This window comes from Camelus ferus, chromosome 18 (assembly GCF_009834535.1).
Source record: "Camelus ferus isolate YT-003-E chromosome 18, BCGSAC_Cfer_1.0, whole genome shotgun sequence".
NCBI lineage: Eukaryota > Metazoa > Chordata > Mammalia > Artiodactyla > Camelidae > Camelus > Camelus ferus.
Genome location: NC_045713.1, coordinates 22,160,574 through 22,181,704, shown reverse-complemented (window position 1 = coordinate 22,181,704; position 21,131 = coordinate 22,160,574). Strand labels below are relative to the sequence as shown.

Genomic DNA, 21,131 nt, shown 5'->3' with positions numbered 1-21,131 from the left:
GGGCGGGCAAGCTCAGGTAGCAGACTCCGTGGAGAGTGGGCAGGACAAGGTAGTCTAAGCCAACAGAAGGGGGCCTGGGCTGCAGGGGATGCCAGGGCAACCTGGGCAGAAGTGGTGGGGCACAGGGTTCCAGCTGGACAACACCTGAGAAGGGTCAGGGTCAGGTGGAGTGTGGATGGGCGGACAGTGGGTACAGAGTTGTGGGACCCCAGGTGGGGACCTGGGTGGACACAGCTTCAGGCATGGTGATTGGCAGGAGTGCCCCTCAGGACTAAGTACAGCACCCCACCTCCCGCCACAAGCCAGGGACACGTGGTTTCTCAGCCTGGTCAGCCTTACGCCTGTTGCTGCTGTCTCCCCAGGAGCCAGGGGCTGCCCCGCACCACCTGTACATGTTCCACCCCACACTGCCTGGCGTGCTGCTGGAGCTGACCAACATCTCCGCCAACATCGTCGCCTTCCAGGGTGAGTGGGGCCTCGGGGTAGACCTGGGCTCCACCCGCCACAGGCAGTCTGCCCTGGCCAGTCCTGGGACCTGACATTTATGTTCCCACAGTGGTTTTGCTAGAGCCAAGCCGCCACGCTGCCTGCATCCTCCTGACAGGCCCCACAAACCCAGATGTGCCTGGCCGGGTCTCCATGACCAAACACAAGGTGCGGGATCTCATACCGAGCAGTAGGGTGGTCCACCTGGCCAGGGGTGGGCCCGACAGTGACCAGGCCATCAGGGACCGGTTCTCCCGCCTGCGGTATCGGAGCGAGACCTAGATGTGCAGCGGAGGAGAAGCTCCAGCTCCTGAAATTAAACGTCCTGGGAAGTCGGCCCTCCCTCACTTGTCTGCACGCTGACTTCTGACCTGGTGACACGCCCCATGGGATCCTCGTCACCCCAGGGACACACCTGGGCCTCTCCCGCCAGCACACTCAGTCCTCACTCTTGTCCCCCACTGGGGTCACACACAAGGCCCACTACCTTCCCTATGGTCTCCCTAGGCAGAGCCCATGTCTGGAGCAGCTCACCCTTCCTCCTCCACACCTGGCCAGAGAGCCACAGCCATGGGAACAGCCCAGGCCCCATCTGCAGGAAAGTCCCCTCGCCTTCTCTGCACCATCTCTCTGGGAACATGAGCTCAGAGGGTGGTGGACCCCGAGTTCCAGCCCTCAGCCTGGGGCCTAGGAGGATGTGGTTGGTGGGGCTGCGTGGAGCTGTGCATGTCCTGTGCACCCCCTGGATACACTGGAGCTGTCTGTCCCTTGGGGTGTGGCCAGCGCCCCCCCCCCCCGGTGCTTGGACGCCCCTGCAGCTGGTGTCACTTGATATAAGACTCACCTCTGTGCCTTGTTCACTCCAGACCTGCCTGGTGCTCTGTGCGGCTCAGCCAGGCCCAGACAGAAAAAGCAGTCTGAGGACCCTGGGTGCCTCGGAAAGAAATCAGAATAAACACTGGTTTTGCACTGTCTGGAAAGCCCTGTATGTGCTGTGTCTGTTTGCTGGATCAGTGGGAAAGGCTGCAGGGGAGGTGAGCCCCCTACCTACACCTGCCTGATCAGAGACAGAGGTGTCCCACTTGGCGTCCAGGTGCATCTCAGGCTTGAGGACCCCGCCCTGCTTACCTGCAGCAAGCAAGGGACTCAGCCTATGGATGTGGGCGTGCTCCCACCTGGGACAGGCAGGGGGTCCCTCCAGCACCCCTGCATCCTTTAAGGGCTGAGCTCTGGCAGCCACTAAAGCCCAGGCAGGGGACTTAAGTGAGACCCAGGTTTGGGTAGCAAAGTGATGAGGGCCATTGTGGAGAATCTTGCAGGAATCTCCTGTGGGCATTTAATATATGCCAAGCCTGCTTCCAGAACCAAGTTCATTTCTCCATGTAAAGGCCTGGGAGGCAGTGAGGTTCAACCTGAGGTTGAAGGGCTGGGTGCCCTCCTCCCCAAGAGTGGGTCCCTTTTGTTCCTCTGAGAGGCCAGCCAGCCCACGTGGCCTCAGATGACAGAACTGCAGGGTAGAGTCCCTGAAATTAAAATAACCTGGGGGCTTGAGCAGTGTCCCACGGCCTTCCAGGGTCCCTCCCAACCCACAGCAGTGGACGCAGGAGCCAGCTCTGGGCAGGGACCAGCCTGCAGGTCCTGGGATGATGAGCAGGAGTTAAAGGTCGGGGCCTGGGAGACACCCTCACTGGTGCACCCTGGATTTGTAGATAAAGCAGCTGTGCCCACAGTCACTCTGGGGGCCTTGGGGGTTCTGGTTGCTGTGTTCTCTGTACCTCTGACGCCTTAGGGCACAGCTGGCCCAGGAGACACTGGGTTCAACACCAGGACAACTCCCTGGACTCAGTGTGCTTATTTCCTCCTTGTGCCACCAGAGCATGGACAGTGTCCCCTGCTGTCTCCCCCAAAGCCCAAAACGCAAGTCTGCAGCCTGAGGGCTGTGGCCCCCACCACTGCCTTTGACACATGAACTCCCCATTGTCCTTCACCACCTCCCTCACCGGTGCATGCCTCACCCACACACCATGCTTTACACGCCATGTGCACACACCACACATGTACACCCGCCAACCACACACACACACACACACCACAGGTACGCACACACCCACCATGATTTGGACCACAGCCGGTCAGGCTCAGACTGAGAATCCGAGGGTCTTTTATTTCTGTGCCAGGAGCGGGAGGGTGTGACCAGCCCTGAGGGAGGGGTGTCTGGCTGCACCCCCAAAGGAGCTTTCACCTATCACCCAGAGTCTCGGGGAGGGGGCCTTCTGAGCAAGGACCACTGGCATCTTTCCCCAAAAGGCTCTACTGCCCCTACTGTGAACCAGGACCGGTTGTTGGAGGGGTGACAGGGCTGGAACCATTTCTGTCCAACAGGGTGGCAAAGCTGTGGCCTCTGGGAGACCACAGAAGAGGAAGGCTGGTGCGGCCTGGTGGGAGTGGCACAACCCCCTGCACTTTCATGCCCCCTGCTGGTGACCACCAGACTGTGCCTCTTACTCTGAGTGTCAGTTCCAAAGGTGGGGCTGGGTGCCAGCAAGGAATGCCAGGCCTCTGCCAACTCAGTCCAGGGCCCCCCTGCCTTGTGGGGATCAGCCCATAGACCAGACCCTTCTGGAAGGAGGGTGTGACAAGGGAAAACGAGGATCCCTGGAGATGGCATCCTCCCCCACTTCCTCCCCACAAGGCTGGGCCCTCTGGGCAAGAGGGGACCTTGTGCTGCGGGTCTCAGCAGCTGTCAGGACCCTGGGCAAGAGGAGGGTGACAAGGGCATGATGGCCACCTCCTCCCACTCAGGCCCACCTAGGTCTCCCCATCACCACCCCCAGGGCTACCGGCAGCAGCCTCAGGCTCCCCAGAGGTGGAGGTGGGAAGGAGAGCAAGGCTGGGGCTGGAATGCCGCGGCTTCCACATGAATGGGAACACCCTGTGGGCGAGAAGGGGCCTGAGCATGGGGCAGCCGTCTGCGTCCTGCCCGCCTGCCCGGGGACACCGCCTAGCTCACCGGCGCTTCGTCTCCAGGGGGACCACAGCCTCCGCCAGCAGGTCTTTGTACAGGTCCGACTTCAGGAACCTCGGGTACGAGTCCTGCAAGAGATGACATCCAGCCCTGACCCCTTCCACCTCCTGGTCTCAGCCAGCACTGCAGGGGCCTCCTCTAGGCCCAGAGCCCCTGGTGGATGGGGCCAGACCAGCCCCCCGATACCTGCCCAGGCCAAGTCAGACTCAGGGAGACCCAGCCCCAATCCAGGCAAGAGCCTGGTGCCCAAGTGCAGAGGAGCAAACTAGGGTCCCTCCAGCTGGGGGATCCCGGAGCCGCAACAGGAAACAGGCGTCCCTGGTTCTCCGCATCCCTCGTGGAGTGAGGGCAAGGGCGCAGGGAGGAATAAAAACAGCAGCACAAGACTCAGTAAAGAGGGACAGGAGTCTCTAAGCCCAACTGCTTGTATTATAAAAAGAACAATAAACATTCATTTTAAATTGTTAACTTCAGCTGGAGGGGCAGGAATACCAGCTAGATTTAGTCGAATGTACTTTGCTTTGTAGACTGGATTTTGAAATTGTATAGATATTTTACCTAATTATGAAATAAATAAGGAATCCTCAACACGGAAAGTGAAGCTGGGCGACCAATGGGTGACGCCACCCCAACCACGTGACAGGGTGTCCGAGGGCGTTCGGAGGGATATGGATAAAAGACCAGAAAAAGAAAAAAGTAATCGATTTTCAGCAACTGAATTGTGAACTGTAATGTGCTGTTCAGCTGAGCTACTGAGTAAATCTTGAGAAAAGGCATGTGAGTAGTGTCGGCATTGTTGAAAACCCAGATTTTCAGTAGGGGAGTGGGAGAGAGACACGAGGTCAAAGAGGTTAAGGAGACTCTGTAATCCTGAATTTGAGTTACAAGTATCAGTATGAACTCCTGGTGTGTGTTTTCTTACTGTACAAGAACCATACCACAATAAAGTTGTTAGAAAAAAAAACAAACACGTACAGCCTAGAAATAAACTCACAAACTTTTGGCCAACTAATCTTTGACAAAGGAGGCAAGAATATACAATGGAGTAAAGACAGTCTCTTCAGCAAATGATGTTGGGTTAATTGGACAGCTGCATGTAAATCAATGAAGTTAGCATACTCCCTCACTCCATATACAAAACTAAACTCAGAATGGCTTAGAGACTTAAACATCAGACAAGATACCATGAACCTCTTAGAAGAAAACATAGGCAAAACACTATCTGACATAAATCTTAGCAATGTTCTTCTAGGGCAATCTACCCAGGCAATAGAAATAAAAGCAAAAATAAACAAATGGGACCTAATTAAACTTATAAGCTTTTGCAGAGCAAAGGAAACTATAAGCAAAACAAAAAGATAACCTACAGAATGGGAGAAAATATTTGCAAAAGACGAGACTGACAAGGGCTTAATTTCCAGAATATATAAATAGCGCATACAACTTAATAAGAAAAAAACAAACCCAGTCCAAAAATGGGCAGAATACCTAAACAAGCAATTCTCCAATGAAGACATACAAATGGCCAATAGGCACATGAAAAAATGCTCAATATCGCTCGCTAACTATCAGAGAAATGCAAATCAAAAGTACAATGGGGTATCACCTCACATCAGTCAGAATGGGCATCATTAAAAAGCCCACGAATGATAAATGCTGGAGAGGGTGTGGAGAAAAGGGAACCCTCCTACACTGTTGGTGGGAATGTAGTTTGGTGCAGCCATTATGGAAAACAGTATGGAGATTCCTCAAAAGACTAAAAATAGACTTACCACATGATCCAGTAATCCCACTCCTGGGCATATATCTAGAGGGAACCTTAGTTTAAAAAGATATATGCGCCCCAATGTTCATAGCAGCACTATATACAATAGCCAAGACATGGAAACAACCTAAATGTCCATCGACAGATGACTGGATAAAGAAAATGTGTTACATATATATACAATGGAATACTACTCAGCCATAAAAATAATTGCCATTTGCAGCAACATGGATGGACCTGGAGATTGTCATTCTAAGTGAAGTAAGCCAGAAAGAGAAAGAAAAATACCATATGATAACACTTATAGGTGAAATCTAAAGAAAAAAGACAAACTCATTTACAAAACAGAGACAGACTCACAGACATAGAAAACAAATTTATGGTCACCAGTGGGGAAGAGGGTGGGAAGGTATAAATTGGGAGTTTGAGATTTGCAGATACTAACTAATATTTACAAAATAGATAAACAATAAATTCACATTGTATAGCACAGGGAACTATATTCAAAATCTTGTAGTAACCTATGGTGAAAAAGAATATGAAAATGAATACACATATGTTCGTGTATGACTGAAGCATTTTGCTGTACACCAGAAACTTGATACAACATTGTAAACTGACTATACTTCAATTAAAACAACAACAACAATGTATTTCTTGATTCTGTCCACTCAAAGGCCTGAAACCATGACTAGCCCCAGCATAATGAACAGGTCTGGTGTGCAGGTCAAGACTTTTGAACCCCATCCCTGAGGCAGGACCAAGTTTGCCATGGAAATGGCTGACTCCAGGTCTGGGGCAGGATAGCCCTTTAGAAAGCAAGGAAGCACAAGGATTTCGGGGACACGTCACAGGACTCAAAAACAACCAGCCTGATATGGGGACTTCTGGACATCCTGCGGTAACAACTGAAAGGGATTCAAACCCATCAAATATGGTGAAAATGTGAGTTTATGATGGTATTAAAAACATCCCAACTTCACTGACCACCCTGGGCAGATACTAGGGTCCAACTCCTTATTTTGTAAAGTGGTAATTAAAGAAGAAATCAATCCTTGATTCTGTCTTTCCTATATGATGGTACTACTGGGCTAGCAAAGAGGGGAGGCAGCCTAAACAAATAGGCGGTGATGGGTTAAAACATCCCAAACCTTAATGAGATCATGAATCCAAGCAAGACTGCCAAGGCCGATTTCCTGAGCAGAGAACACACCAAGCACCACCTCAGAAGTAAATATTCTTGACAAAACCAAACAACAACAAAACTGAGGACAAATCTGATCAAAGAACAAGGTGCCTCTAGAAGATGCAAAAAGCAGGGAACGGATTCTCTCCCCTAGAGCCTCCAGAAGGAACCATCCCTGCTGTCACCCTGGTCTTACCTCCATGAGACCCCTGTTAGACTTCTGACCACAACCATGAGAGAAGAAATTTGTGTTGCTTGAAGCCACCAGGTCTGCTGTGTTGGTTACAGCAACAGCAGGAAACTAATTCAGGGTCAGGTGGGCAAGGCTGGACCCTGACTGGCTACTAGAAGGTTGAGTAAATACTGTTTGTGTTTCAGGTGTGATGCTGGCCTCTGCGGCCACGCTGAAGAGAGCAGGTGGTCCAGGAGGTCCGTGGAGGGACCTCTTGCGATGGCATTAATGTCCCCAGGAGGGGCCACGGGCAGGATGGACCATGAGTCTGGACAGGCCCTGAGTTGACCGTTTTTGAAGGCAGCCCGTAGGTACGTGGGGATTCGTGTTACACTACCTGTGTTCATGTCTGAACTTTTCCACAAGAACACTTTTTACAATCATAGCTGGACAAGCCCTTTAGCCCTTCAGAGCCTGAGGGGCATGAGTGCCACCTGACCCCAGCTCAAGGGGGTGATGGGGACCCAACCTTCTTCATCAGCATATAGATGTGCAGCTGGGCGTCGTCCAGCACGTGGCGGTGGGGCCGACCCAGACCCTCCAGGGTTCGCTCCATCGTCCGGCTGTCAATGTTGACCCAGCGGGCAGCGCCAGGGGCCAGGAACTGCCTGGCTTGGGGAAGGGGACCCTGGGTGGGTCTATGCTCTTCAGGCCTGCCCCCCCCCCCGCCCACCGGCTGGCACCCAGCCCTCAGCACTCACTGGTACACGGCATCTACCAGGGCGGGGACCTGGGCCTGCCCTCCGTGGCGCAGCTCCTCACAGGCCTCCCAGAAGCTGAGGTTCTCGGCTAGGGGTCCGGGCATCAGATCAGGCACACCCAGGGCTGGTGGAAACTCAGGAGGGGTGCCCAGGCAGCAGCCTCTTTGATGGGGGGCCAGGAGCAGGGGAGGGGGGCTTCTCACCACTGAACTCTGTCTGGAGAAAGTCCATGAAATGTGCCCGTCCCACAGGGTCCTCCAAGAGCTCCCGGAAGCTGAAGGCCCACTGCTCCACCCGGAGCTTCGTGGGCACAGCCACGCTGCGGGGACGGCAGCAGAGTCAGTAGCACAAGGAAGATGGGGGGCGGCTGCACACCTGCAAGCTCCCAGCCTGCCCCGGCTCACCTGGGTGCATTCATGGCCCAGTAGGTGTCATCGTCGGTGACCCAGGGGTTGCTGGGCAGGCACCCTGACAGGAGGGGGTCGTGTGGCCCACGCTGGCTGCTGAACTTCAGGTACCTGGGGGTGGGGGATGGTGCCGGGGCCAGTGCAGGGGCTGTGGGGACGAGGCACTGGAGGCAGGGTCTGGGCTCTGGGCTGGGGGTCTCCAGCCACCACCCCCATCCCACTCACGCCTCGAGGCAGACAGAGGACTTCACCCGGGTCCTGCCCAGTGCCTTCCGACAGCACTCAATCTGGAACAGGAGACCTGTGAGGTGGAGCCTGGGCTGGGAGCCACCAGCCCACCCCCCAACTCCCACCTCCCCAGCGCCCCCACACACCCCCAGCCACCTACCTCCCGCTTATAGAAATCCACCGTCTTGGTCTGGAAAGGTCAGGGTGGGCTGCAGTTAGAAGGCAGGCCCTTCTGGGGACTGACATCCCACCCCAGGCTGCAGAGACCGGCTCAAGCCCCTGCCCCGCCTCTAATGGAGGGGTCTGACTTTCCAGGAAGCTTCTTGGGGCCTGGAGTCTGGATGTTTTGGGGAACTCACCGAGCCCTCAGATGCTCAAAGTTGCCCTGAGTTTCCCCAACTGTCACTATTTCATATTTTCAAATGTATTTAAACTGTTTTTCGAAACAACTTATATTTGAGGAATGCTGCTTGGAGGGGGTTGGGTTGCACTGGTGCCCCAGGTGTGACTCATTGTGTTCAGAGCTCAGAGCCCGGACTCCTCCTCAGGCCAGCGAAGGAGCTACCTCCGGGCCTGCACAGCCACACCAGGCAAGCCAGAGGGGAAGGCAGACAGCACCCTTGGGTCACCTGTGACTACCATCTTTTGGTCTATTTTTGCCCAACTTCACGGCGGGAATTATAAACCTATCATCGTGAACTACAATTCTAAAGTCAGGAAAATATTTTCACAGTAAGGCACTAGGTGAATCTGTTCTTTTGGGTTCCATAGGATGTGACAGAGGGCTCTGCTGTTACAAAGTCCGGACGTATGTCATGGTCCAGTTCCCTCCATCTCCGGGACCTCTGGAGGGAGAAGGCTCATTGGCCCAGGTCCCTCTGGCACAGCCCGCGGCCCTGCTCGCCGCGCTCCAAGTCCCCTCGGGCCCTGATGCTGCCTGGCCTGGGGGGAGACCTCCCACCCCTACTCTACCCCACAGGGTCCATTGTACTTACTTGCACCCAGGGCAGCAGGTGGGAGGTGAGGCAAGAGAGGGCGAGAGTTAGCAGGGGGCTGGGAGTGGGGTCCAGGGCTAGGGGAGAGTGAGGGGAAGAGAAGCAGGAGAACTGGAGTGACTGAATCATGTGATGTTCGGATGGACAAATGGACAGGCAGCCCCAAGTAGTACCCTCGGGGTGGAGTAGGGGCAGTGGGAGAGGGGTGGAGTGAGGGGAGTTCGGGAAGGATGTAGTGAGGGAGGTGGGGGGGGTGGAGTAGGTAGAGTTGTGGGTGGAGTGGGGTGATGGAGTTGGGGGCAGTGGGGGGGCAGGAGGGGTGAAGTGGGGGCAGTCAGAGCTGAAGTGAGGGATGAAGTGGGGGCTGTGGGGGGGATGAAGTGGGGGCAGTGGGAGGTGAAGTGGGAGATGGAGGGGTGCATGTGTGCAGGGGTGGGGAGTGGGCTGGGGGGTGTCCATGCAGGGTCCTCACCATCTGCACCTGTCTGGCAGTGCAGGAATCCCTCTCTGGACCTTGCTCCAGCACACTGGGGACCCCTGGCTGCAGAGGGAGATTAAATGAAGTGGGGGGCACAGCTCAGGCAGGCCACTGAGACCCCTCACCAGGGCTGTGTTTCTCCTCCATTAACCACACAAATGGAAGCCCTGTGCCCATGTCCCCCTCCAATGTGGAAACACGCTCTGAGGAACTCGGCCTCCTGCTCCTCCTCTCTGCCCATCCCCCTATGGCCACTTGCCCATCCTCGAGCCCACTTCCCAATCCTTCTCCAGCCCTCACTGCTTCCTCAAGTCTCCCCACTCTTCCTCTTCTCAGCCAAGCGCATCTCTCAGCTCCCAATTGCTCACCTGCTCACTGTACCCACCTATCCTGCCACAATGTCCCCAAACACAACTGCTGGCCTGGTCTTCTCCCTCCCCGCCCCCGGCCCCCTCCACAGGGACCCCTGGCCCACTCCACCCACCTAGCCCTGTGCCCTGCATGACCCTCAGGCAGAAGAGTCAGTCATTTTCCCAGAGACAACACCCACACTTGGTGAGGTACCGCCCATGGAAGGTTCCTCTCACTTTTTTTCATGGGCACCCCCCTCACCCTCTGCTTCCATTCATGGTCTGTGACTGCTCCCCCACCCAGTGCACACGTCCCTGTCTACTGGTCTCTCCACAGACCCACACAATAGGGGAACCTCAAACCACCTACCAGGCCCACGCATCTGGGGAAGGCTTGACCTCAGGCCAGCACCCCAAAAGCTCTTGGCCTGTGACCTCAGTCCCTTGTGCTGCAGCTAAGCCCAGTCCCCACTCCCCACCCCTCACTGGCCTTCAGGTGCCCGCATTCTGTTTCCTCAGACCCAGAGAGATAATGGTATGTCCTGGTCTATGGGTAGGGGGAGCTTAGGCCTGGACTGCTGACCTCTGGGTTCTGATGAACCAAAGAACAAGAAATTTTGCCAGGATCTCAAAAGATACATCCTTCCCCAGGGTCAGAAGGCAGGTCCTGAGTGAACACCTGAGGGAGACACACTGACCCTGCAAGGACTTCTCTGCTGTCCAAGAACCACCCTCCAACAAGAGGCTCACCGGGGGCCTGTTCACCAGCCAGTACGTCTGCTCCTGGCATGCGATGACCAGCCTGTCCCCCTTCCTGCGCTGCTTAGCTGCCCTAGGGGGTAGGCAGAGTTGGGGGGACACTGTATCCGTCAGAGCACCCCCCGTGCCAGGGCCTGGGCAGGCAGCCAAGCAAGGGTGTGAAGTTTCTGGCCCCAGGGCTGTGGTGCCTGGAAAGCCGGGAGGGGCCTGCCGAGCAGGGTGGGGTCTCACCGCAGCTGCTCTCTCGCCTGCATCACCACCAGGTCCCATGTGTGGTTGATCTTCCTGTGCAACTGGTCATAGTGGGCCTGAGGGTGGTTGAAGGTCTCCAGTGGGAAACTCTTGCCTACACCCAGCTCTGGGGGGTGTACCCCCACCTCCCCTCTGAGATCCCCTCTATAGGGTGTGTGTGCTTGTGCATCTGAATCAGCTTGGAGCCTGGGCTGTGTGCTCCACTAGTGGGGCTTGGGTTCCTCTGGCTGGACTCAGCTGGGGTGGCAGGGGAGGGGTGGTGGTATCCCACCTTTTCATGGTCAACCAGGGCCCCCTGCTTTCGGATGTTCTTCTTGGCCAGGTAGATGGCTGGAAGGACAGGGCACAGACTGCACCTGAGGCCTCACCCCTGAGGCCACCAGTCCTGGGAGTTTGTCCCTGGCTAGCCCACCCCTCCTCACTCACCATAGTCTAGCTCAGCGGCTGGCCACAGGGTGCTCATCCAGAAATAGGGCGTCTGGGTGCAGTGCAGGTACAAAGGTATCTGTGACCTTCTAGGCTTTCCCACCCAGGAGTTGTCCCTACCCTCTCAGCTCTCTTGGGAGACTGTGCTGGCTGAGGGCAGGGGATGGGGGTGGTGGGGAGGTGTGCTAATGGCCTGGAGGCTCATCTGAGCACCACCATTCCCTCCACCTGAACCGAAGCTCCACTTGATTCACTGACTCTGGGCTCCCTGCCCAGGCCCAGGATGTAGCTGCAGCCTCTGCTGAGGGGTGCAAACTGAGGGCAGGCCCCACCTGGTTCCCTGGTGTGGCCAGGCCGGGCAGGAAGGGGGCTCCATCATGAGTGAGCACACACACTGAGTTGCAGGCCCTTCTAGTCCAGGCCTTTGGCGGAGGGGGCAGTGGACCACCAGGCCTGTGGTGACATCTTGGATCCTGCTCCTGCCCCAGCTGCCCCTTCCAGGAGTCCCCACCAAGGAGTTGTCTGGTGGGAGGGTCCCACCTGCTCCCAGTTGAGCCTGACCTGGAACCTATAGGGTGTTTCATCCGGCCGGAGCAGGAGGCGACGGGGGTCTCAGCAGTGGGTATAGGTAGCCATGCTGCACCAGGAGTGTGCCCAGGTGCAGGGCCTCTGGGGAGAAGTGGTGAATTCTCAACAGGGGAAACCAAGTCAGGTGCGCCCCCCTCGACGAGTCCCCTCCCTAGCTCACTGGGCTTGGCCCTAGCCCTAGGCCATCAGCACAGGGACCCCAAGGCCAGGTGTGGGGGCGGGAAGTGCAGCTGGCTGACCCCTTACCATCCTCTGCGATGCAGTACTTTTGGATCAACCACTCCACGACGTCGTTGCCTGCAGAGCAGAGACTGGGGTGGGGGGAGGCCGAGGCAAGGCGGCACCCCCTCACCTCCCCCGGCGGGGCCTCACCAGTCACTGCGTGGGGAATGACGGTGATAAGCAGGCGCTGGCTCTGCATCTTCACGCCCTGGTCGGGGTCCTGCATACTCACTACCACCCGCTCCATCTGGGCAAAGGGAATGGAAGATCTGCCACGGCCGGCCTCCCCCGCCCTCAGATCCTCATTCCCTGGAACCGGCCGGGATGCCCCAGATCAGTGTGCTCGGAGGAGATTAAGGCGCACTGATGGTGGGATTTCAGGCCGCTGCTGACCGCAGAGGTGCAGGGCGGGGCGGAGGCGAGGGGCGACCCCAGCTCCGGGGTCTCCGCTGCCCCGCCCCGCTCATACAGTGCCATCGCCCCAGGCCCGCGTCCGCACTGGCGCGCTCGCGTAGCGTCCACACTCACGCGCATCCGCATCCACTGCCCTCCGGCCCCTTCCGGCCTCGAGGTCCAGGAAATGGGCAGGGGTGGGGCGGCGGGCGGGACCACCCGCACCCACCTTGCTCAGATGCGGCTTCTGCGCGCGGGGGTGCCCGCCGAGGGGCGCGGGGCCGGCAGCCATGGCAGAGGCAGGCAGGGTGGGGTTGCCCGCGCCGCTCCGCCCCGGCCGCAGCCCCGCCCCGCGCGAGTTAACCCTCAGCGGCCGCGGGGTCTGGGGACGCGTGGGCGCCATATCAGCCACACCGAGGAGGCTCCCCTCATGTCACGAGAAACCAAGGCCTGGCCCGCGGGGACTTGCCGGGGGCTTCGAGAGTGGCTTGGACCTACCATGACAGCGTGGGGGATGTGAGGGAATGGAGCTCAGCTGGAACGGGGGTGGGGGAGATGGGGTGAGAACTCAGGGAGAGGGCTCCGGGAGGGGAGGATCTCAGGGGAGGGGACTGGTGGGGAAGGTGGGCTGGGAAAGGGGACAACGGTTTAGGGTCGACTGTAACCCCTTCGCCATACCCACCTCATGTGGGCGCACATCCTGGATGCAGGCGAACAGCGGTGCAGGGACTGCGGGGTCTGGGCGAGGGGTCTCACTGCCCTAGGAGTGTGTCCCTGAGATTGTGACACCGAGCATGACCTGTGTGGGTGCTACCAGGTTGGTGTAACACTGGGTGGCTGCACAGTTGTGCTGGGTGGGGGTCCTTCAGGCTTGGGGCAGGCAGCTCACTTCCCCTTAGCTGCACAGAGGCCTGGGGTGGGCAGGCAGTTGGGGATCACAACACTTGCCCCTCAAGATTTGTGGGTAGCCTCTGGGCTCAGGGCCCAGCCTGGCCACCCACACCCCCGTTGGTTGGGACCATTTTTAAGTGGTGCAGATAGGTCTATTTCTGCTTCTTGGAGATAGATTGCCCCTCCTTCCCTACCCCTTCCCGGGATGCTGGGGGCAGGGCAGAATGTTGGAATTGGCCTTTGGCCAGAGCCTCAGATATAGGATCTGAATCCATTTTCATTGCTGGCAAAGCCAGGTCCAGCATGAGGTGGGGCAGGGGTACTGGAGGGGGCTCCTACCCCTCCAGGGAACCATCCTCCCTTAGAGTCCAGTGACATCCTCTCACCCAGCCCCACCCACACGGGTGGCATCAGGCTGGCCTCAGGCCTGGCTGTCCTCTCTGGTTGGGTGGGTGTCTGGAGAGGTCGAAAGCCACCAGAGGCCAGAGCTGGCCTCATCTTGGGGCACATAGCTTCCCTGACAAACTCCCCCAACCCCAGGGAAGGAGCAGCAGAATGCAAAGGGCCTGGGCTTCCGCTGGGGAGACTTGCCTTGGAAAGATTGTGGACAGGTGGGGCTCCAAAGGGGATAGTGCCCCTGGGAGTCCAAGTGCCCCTACTACCCACAGCCTGCTGGCCTCCTTCTCAGATAGGGGCTCCTTTGGGCAAGGGCAGATCTGATCCTTGGGTGTTCTCAGAAATGGGGGGGCAAGAGGTGTAAGGAAGCAGGAGGATTCTGGCTGGTGTTCCCCCTCCCCCTCCACGCTGACCCAGCTGTCCCCAGCCTCAAGTCCAGCTCACCCCTTCCCCTGCTCCACTGATCCCCATCTACCTGCCCCAGGGTCTGTTTAGGCATCGAGACCAGTAGCCCCTCTGTGCTCCCCTCTCAGCACTCCACCACCCTGTTCTGTTTTGGATCAGTGTCCTTTTCTCCCCAAAGACAGGGGCTTCCGGAATGGTCTGGGTCCCCAAAGCATATAAAGACTCCCCACCCTCTGCCACACTCACGCAGCCCAGCCAGTAAACACTTGAATAATGGCTGTGTGTCTCCAGATTGCTCCTCACTGCTGAGGGGACCCCCGGCCCCTGTATATGTGGACACTGGCCCCTCTGTGCTAATGACTGTGAACCTCTGGGGTGCGGGGCCAGAAGGCTGTGCAGACACCCATAAAACACTTCCCCACCCTCTATGGTCCCCCAAGGCTGGGCAGACTCCAGGAGTACCCACTGCCCAGACAGAAGCTCCAGCCGAGGTGGGAGTCGTGGAGGGTGGAGGGTGGGGGACTGCTGGGCCCCAGGTGCGGCCTTCACTGCCTGCAGGTAATGAGAGCCTGGGGACTAGGAGGGTGGAGAACACACCTGCTCCACTAGGCGCCCCCAGCCCCACCCGCCCCGCCCAGAGGGCTTCCCCGGAGACTCCCCAGACTCCTGGCGGCGCCGTGGGGGTGGGGCAGCGCTGACGGTCAGAGCGGGGTTCAGGGAGGCTGGGACCGTGACCGCGGTCGTGTGCGTCCGTGCCAGCGGCAGCTGTGCGGGGGCCGGGTGCGCCTGCGGCGGGGACAACCGGGTGCCGGCGCCGTGCGGGCGACACGCGCGTCTCTACGGGGCTGCGCGGGGTCCGCGGAGCGGCTGGGGGCGCGCGGCGCGGGCGCGGCGCTGGGCGCGGGGGGCGCTCCCGGCCGGGATGAGCTCACCGCAGTCGCGCCGGGGCTGAGCGCCGAGCCGGGCGGCGGCGGGGCGGGCGGAGGCTCCTCGGCGGCTCGGCGGCGGGGCCGGGCCGCGGGCCACCATGCTGGGCCTGGACGCGTGTGAGCTGGGGGCGCAGCTGCTGGAGCTGCTGCGACTGGCGCTGTGCGCCCGAGGTGAGCGGGCCCGGTTGGGGCCAGGGTGGCCACGTGGGCGGGGGGCTCGGGCGGGGACTCAGCCCAGGGCGGGGGCCGGCTTCTCCCCTGCGGAAACTTTGGGGGCGCTCGTGGGGACCTCGCGGCGCCATCCCCTGGCCGGGCTCTAGCAGGGTTGGGGGGCTTCGTCCAGACTAGACACTCGTGGGGCTAGGAGCCAAGAGGGGGTGGGTCTGTTTGTGAAGCCAGGGTGGCAGGGGGACCCTCTTCCCTTGGGAACCTGCCCCTTAGGTCCCCTCTCCCTTGGGTGGGGCTGGGGTTCCTTCAGGAAGGGTGTGGATCTCTGGAAAGACTGGAGCACAGTGAGCAGGGACTTAGAAAGACCCGGCCCCAAGGCACCATGGGAACCAACTCCTAGGACTGTGGGAAAGGCTCAGAAAGACCCCTGAACCCAGGCACTGTGGGAAGGGACTCTAGGAGCCTGGAGGCACCTGGGGATGTGGCCCCAGAACATAAGCTGAGGGGTTTAGAGAGAACCACTCCTAGCCTTCAGGAACGCTGTGGGGAGGAATCCCTAGGACTGTGGGAAGGCATTCAGAGAACCTAGTCCCCAAGCAGGGTGCTGGGGATCCAGAGGCATCCAGTAGCATGCTAGAAAAATGGAAAGAGGCTTTGGGGCACTGGGGACCCTAGAGGGTAGTGAAAGGCAGGGCCTCTGCTCTAGGAAAGACCTTGGAGGTCATCACTCTATAGTGGTGGCCCCTACTCCTCTGGGCTGTCCCCTATTTGGAGTCTTCCTTCCTTCAGCTTTGGCCTCAGAGTCAGGGAGGGGCCCTGGATGAATGGCTGGACCAGAAGGCAGCTGGTGCCTCCAGGGGTCGCCTGGCTCCATCTCTTGGGAGGCTCAGTCCCCTGAAGAGGTTGGGTGTGGGTGCTGCCTCTGCATCTTCCCAGAGCACTCACCAGCTTCCTCTTAAGATCTTTTGGGCAGTGGGAGGTACAGCTGGCCAGATGGCAAGCTCCAGTAAAGGCCACGGTCAGCTGGCAGCAGCTGCTCACATACCCTCCCGACCCCAGTCCTCCTGACCGACAAGGAGGTGGGGCAGCTGCCACCAGATGAGGCACTGGATGAGGCTGTGCCGGAGTACCGGGCCCCGGGGAGGAAGAGTCTCCTGGAGATCCAGCAGCTGGACCCAGACGACGAGAGCCTGGTCAAGTACAAGCAGGCGCTGCTGGGGCCTCTGCCGCCTGTTGTGGGTATGCACACACCCAGGGCCTGGAAGGGGACAGGTGGGGACAGGTGCCCCTGTAGACTTCTGGTTTCTCTTCAGACCCCAGCCTGCCCAATGTCCAGGTGACCAGGCTTACACTGATGTCTGAGCAGGCTCCAGGGCCCATCATCATGGACCTAACAGGTAATTTCCAGGATGCCTGGTACACCGTGAGCCCCAGGCAGGGACCTCATGGGTAACCCCCTTTTGCAAAGTACAAACTGATTTTGGGGGTAGAGACTTGGGCTTATCAGTTTGGACCGCTTAGTATCCCCGTGCTCAATCCCAAGTTCCCAGACTGTAGCCCTCACAGGTACAGCCCTCCGTGGGGGTTCCTGGGGTAGGGTCTCAGCCATCACAGGAGTTCATACTTAGCTGCACTTTCCCTAACAGGGGAGTTGGCTGCGCTGAAAAACCAGGTGTTTGTCCTGAAGGAGGGTGTTGATTACAAAGTGAAGATTACCTTCAAGGTGAGGGAGCTGTTGTGGGGAACACCAGCCAGCCACAGGCCTAGCCCCCAGAGGCTCCCCTTAACACCCTCTGTCCCTCAGGTCAACAAGGAGATTGTCAGTGGCCTCAAGTGTCTGCATCACACCTACCGCCGGGGCCTGCGCGGTGAGGGGGGTGTAGGGGGGCAGCCTGGGGGGACTTGGGGGTGGGGACCAGTGGGGCAGAGGGCAGCCCCTAACACCCTCGACCCTCTCTCAGTGGACAAAGCTGTCTACATGGTGGGCAGTTACGGCCCGAGCGCCCAGGAGTATGAGTTCGTGACTCCGGTGGAGGAGGCACCCCGGGGCGCCCTGGTGCGGGGCGCCTACGTGGTCACGTCCTTCATCACCGATGACGACAGGACCCCTCACCTGTCCTGGGAGTGGGGCCTCCACATCCGGCAGGACTGGGAGAACTGAGTGCCCCCTGCCTGGGTGCTGACTTCCCATTTGGAGTCCTGGCTTCCCCCGCCTCTGTCAGTTGCTGCAAGGGACCCCTGAGCATTCCCCAGCCCCCTGTGACCAGCCCCACCAAGCCCTCTGTCCTATCCCGGGATGCCCCCTCCCCAGGCTTGGCACTGTGCCCTAAACAGTCCTATTAAATGTCGCTCTGTCTCAGTGCCCTCGGTGTCGCCTGTCTGCCTCCCCTCCCCCAGGTGGGGGGAACCTCCTGCCTTATCTTCCCTGTGACCAGGCCTACGTGCCACGTGGCAGCAGCCGCTTGGCCCCCGGCCCCCTTATCTGCCCCCACCTGCGGGCCCCGGCACTGCCATGGACGGTCAGCTTCTGCTGGTGCTGCTGTTGCTGCTCGGGGCCTCAAGCCTGTGGGGCCAGGAACCAGGGCCCGGGGGTCCCTTGGAGGAGCCCCTGGAGGAGGAGGTCCTCGAGGAGGATGGGATCTTGGTGCTGAGCCAGCGGACCCTAGGCCTGGCCTTGCAGGAGCACCCTGCCCTGCTGGTGGAGTTCTGTGAGTGCTCAGGGCCAGTGGGGCTAGGGGACCCACAGGGGCCACCCTGGAGGGTCCTGCCCCCCATAGTGGCCACAGAGGCTCCAGTGCCACTATGTCCTTGGGGCTTCATTGGAGGGCACCAGGGCAGAGCCCTGGGGGTCCAGTCCTCACACTGTGGGGGGCATGGGTACAGGGGAGACCTACGGTCATACTTCTGCCAACTCTTCCTGTAAAGGGTCAGCTAGCACTCAGACTTGCCTGTTCGTCTGGGTTTTTATAAATTTTTCACTCGGGAGAGCCATTCCTAGCTGGTGGGCCTCAACAGGCAGCCGCTTACAGCCGGGAAGCCGGCCACAGAGGGCAGCCGCTGGCGGATTCTTCTTAACCTCACTGTCGGGACAGTACTAGCTGCTGCATCCTGAGCTGAGAGCTGTGAAGAGCTGGTCTTGGTCCTTGGGCTCAGGGTGGCTGAGGCTTGGATGGTAAAGGTTGTATGGATAGGACATGCTTGCTCCCTGCTGGACCTGACCCCCGGGTCTGCCGGCTCTGGCCTGGTGGACAGCTGGGGTTGGGGAGGCCAGGGGGCATTCACAGTCCTGTCCCCCAGATGCCCCGTGGTGTGGGCACTGCAAGGCACTGGCCCCTGAGTACAGCAGGGCAGCTGCTCTGCTAGCAGCGGAGTCAGCCAAGGCCCGGCTGGCCAAGGTGGATGTGCCTGCAGAGCCGGAGCTGGCCGAGGAGTTTGCTGTGACAGAATACCCCACGCTCAAGTTCTTCCGAGATGGGAACCGAACACACCCAGAGGAATACACTGGTGCGGGGAGCAGGAGTGGGGAGATGGGGCAGGTTGGGCGGGTGGGCAGGGCTGGGCCCCAGCTGAAGGGAATCTCTGCAGGTCCCCTGGACGCGGAGGGTATCGCTGAGTGGCTGAGGCGGCGGGTGGGCTCCAGTGCCACTCAGCTAGAGGATGAGGAGGGTGCCCAGGCGCTGATCGATGCCAGGGATGTGGTGGTGGTGGGCTTCTTCCAGGTGAGCTGAGGGCATGGGAGCCAAGCCTGGGAGCAGGGCCTGGAATGTCTGCTGGCCTCACAGGCTCTGGCCCCTTAGGACCTGAAGGACAAAGATGTGGCTATCTTCCTGGCCGTGGCCCAGGATGCCCTGGACATGACCTTTGGCCTCACTGACCAGCCACAGCTCTTTCAGAAATTTGGCCTCACCAAGGACACTGTGGTCCTCTTCAAGAAGGTGGGTTGGGCCTGGAGTCAGGGCCAGGGCGGGGATAGGGGTCAGAGCCATGGCTACTGCTGACCCACTTGGTGTTGTCCAGTTTGACGAGGGACGGGCAGACTTCCCAGTGGACAAGGAGCTGGGCCTGGACCAGGGGGAGCTGTCCCGCTTCCTCCTCACGCATAGTATGCATCTGGTTACGGAGTTCAACAGCCAGGTGAGTCAGGCTGGAGGTGCTGGTGTGAGGAGGAGGGCCAGGGCAGTGGGAAGGTGCCCGTGGGAGCCGCCCCACGAGCTCCACCTGCCCTGCAGACGTCCCCTAAGATCTTTGCGGCCAAGATCCTTAACCACCTGCTGCTGTTCGTCAACCAGACGCTGGCTCCCCACCGGGAGCTGCTGGCAGGCTTCCAGGAGGCTGCTCCCCCCTTCCGGGGGCAGGTACTGGCTGGGCCCTGGGGGCGGGATGGTGGGGAGATGGGGCGCCCACTCGGCCTCCCTGTTGGCAGGTGCTGTTTGTGGTGGTGGACGTGGGTGCCGACAACGACCACGTGCTGCAATACTTTGGCCTCAAGGCTGAGGAGGCCCCCACCCTGCGCTTCATCAACATAGAGACCACCAAGAAGTATGCACTTGTGGACCGAGGTCCAGTCACTGCAACCTCAGTTGCGGCCTTCTGTCATGCAGTCCTGGGAGGGGAGGTCAAGGTCTGCTGCTGGGCTGCCCACCAGCGGGTGGGGGTGGGAGCAACAGTTCTTGGGAGAGACCCCTCAATGAAGCACCTGGCCCGGTTCCCCAGCCCTATCACTTGAGCCAAGAGGTGCCCCCTGACTGGGACCAACGGCCAGTCAAGACTCTCGTGGGCAAGAATTTCGAGCAGGTGGCCTTTGATGAAACCAAGAACGTGTTTGTCATGTTCTGTGAGTGTGAAGGGCAGTGGGCAGGGGAGGTGGTGGGGCACCCTGCAGGCTGTGCTGATGCCCCCTGCCCTAGATGCCCCATGGTGTGCCCACTGCAAGGAGATGGCCCCAGCCTGGGAGGCCCTGGCCGAGAAGTACAAGGACCACGAGGACATCATCATCGCCGAGCTGGACGCAACGGCCAATGAACTGGAGGCCTTCCCTGTGCAAGGCTTCCCCACCCTCAAGTACTTCCCAGCAGGGCCCGGTCGGAAGGTGAGGCGGGTGAGGCGGGACCCTGCTGTCCTTGGTCTGGGGCTCCATCCGGGTCCTTCAGGTAGTGGCTGGAGACAGGGCATGGCCTTGGTGGGGTGGGTAGGGTCTGGGTGGCATGTGGCCTTGGGCTTTGAGGCTTGGGAGAGTGTGTTCTCCAGACCCTTCTGTTCCTCCTCAGGTGATTGAATACAAAAGCACGAGGGACCTGGAGACCTTCTCCAAGTTTCTGGACAACGGGGGCAAGCTGCCTGCAGAGGAGCCCAAGGAAGTGCCTGGTGCCCCCTTCCCGGTGGGTGTCTGTCCCAAGGCTCTAGGGCTCTGGATAAGCCAAGTCCTCCAGATGGGTGGCTGATGGGCTGACTAGGGCAGGTCTGGGCTGAGGGTGCAGCTCCAGCTGGGGCTCTATGACCCTTTCCAGGAGACACCAGAAAATTCTACCTTGGAGCCCAAAGACGAGCTATAGCTGCTGCTACTGTCAGTGTTCCCTGGGCACTGTGTTCTCTGGTGCCTGTGGAAGCTGTGGGCTGTGAATAAAGAGCTCTGGTCCTGGGCTATGTGTGGTTCCTGAGCAAGGCTGACCCCTTACCCTTGGTTTTGACCAAGTCTCAGCCTCCTGGGGCCTTTATGTCTTGGATGGCGTCCAGTCCTTTCCCCCAGCCCTCCTCCTGGGGCCCCTCTGGGCTAGAATGGGGAGCATGGCTGGGTTCGGCACCGCCCTCTCCAGAGCTCTGCCAGCACTGGTCCACAAGACCCCACCCCC

The 21,131-nt window shown here is 59.2% G+C and overlaps 4 protein-coding genes across 4 annotated transcripts in view; 3 read left to right on the top strand and 1 right to left on the bottom strand.

Annotated features, from left to right (window-relative positions):
• Positions 1 to 1,466, top strand: part of FAM234A (family with sequence similarity 234 member A) — a 28,199-nt gene extending 26,733 nt beyond the window's left edge. The window contains 2 exon segments of the mRNA XM_032460699.1: positions 363 to 465; positions 557 to 1,466. Coding sequence (XP_032316590.1) covers positions 363 to 465; positions 557 to 768 — 315 coding nt within the window. The 3' untranslated portion in view covers positions 769 to 1,466.
• A 1,158-nt stretch (positions 1,467 to 2,624) lies between these two features.
• Positions 2,625 to 13,047, bottom strand: RGS11 (regulator of G protein signaling 11). The gene is given in 18 exon segments (XM_032460702.1): positions 2,625 to 3,418; positions 3,497 to 3,579; positions 7,164 to 7,302; positions 7,396 to 7,483; positions 7,599 to 7,714; positions 7,800 to 7,913; positions 8,028 to 8,089; positions 8,191 to 8,220; positions 9,498 to 9,566; positions 10,604 to 10,685; positions 10,844 to 10,920; positions 11,136 to 11,194; positions 11,291 to 11,342; positions 11,852 to 11,902; positions 11,904 to 11,959; positions 12,125 to 12,175; positions 12,251 to 12,347; positions 12,723 to 13,047. Coding segments are annotated over 18 exon segments (1,524 nt in total). The 5' UTR covers positions 12,897 to 13,047; the 3' UTR covers positions 2,625 to 3,294.
• Positions 13,048 to 14,690: 1,643 nt separating this feature from the next.
• On the top strand, positions 14,691 to 17,640 carry ARHGDIG (Rho GDP dissociation inhibitor gamma). Its single transcript, XM_032460703.1, has 6 exons — positions 14,691 to 15,285; positions 16,342 to 16,521; positions 16,596 to 16,679; positions 16,929 to 17,005; positions 17,087 to 17,150; positions 17,244 to 17,640. The coding sequence occupies exons 1-6, from the start codon at positions 15,213 to 15,215 to the stop codon at positions 17,441 to 17,443; spliced, it is 678 nt and encodes a 225-aa protein (XP_032316594.1). The 5' UTR covers positions 14,691 to 15,212; the 3' UTR covers positions 17,444 to 17,640.
• Positions 17,641 to 17,769: 129 nt separating this feature from the next.
• PDIA2 (protein disulfide isomerase family A member 2) lies at positions 17,770 to 20,921 on the top strand. Its single transcript, XM_006181347.3, has 11 exons — positions 17,770 to 17,990; positions 18,580 to 18,786; positions 18,868 to 19,001; positions 19,080 to 19,217; positions 19,300 to 19,416; positions 19,512 to 19,637; positions 19,706 to 19,903; positions 19,996 to 20,116; positions 20,190 to 20,371; positions 20,550 to 20,660; positions 20,790 to 20,921. The coding sequence occupies exons 1-11, from the start codon at positions 17,795 to 17,797 to the stop codon at positions 20,832 to 20,834; spliced, it is 1,575 nt and encodes a 524-aa protein (XP_006181409.2). The 5' UTR covers positions 17,770 to 17,794; the 3' UTR covers positions 20,835 to 20,921.
• The last annotated feature ends 210 nt before the right edge of the window (positions 20,922 to 21,131 follow it).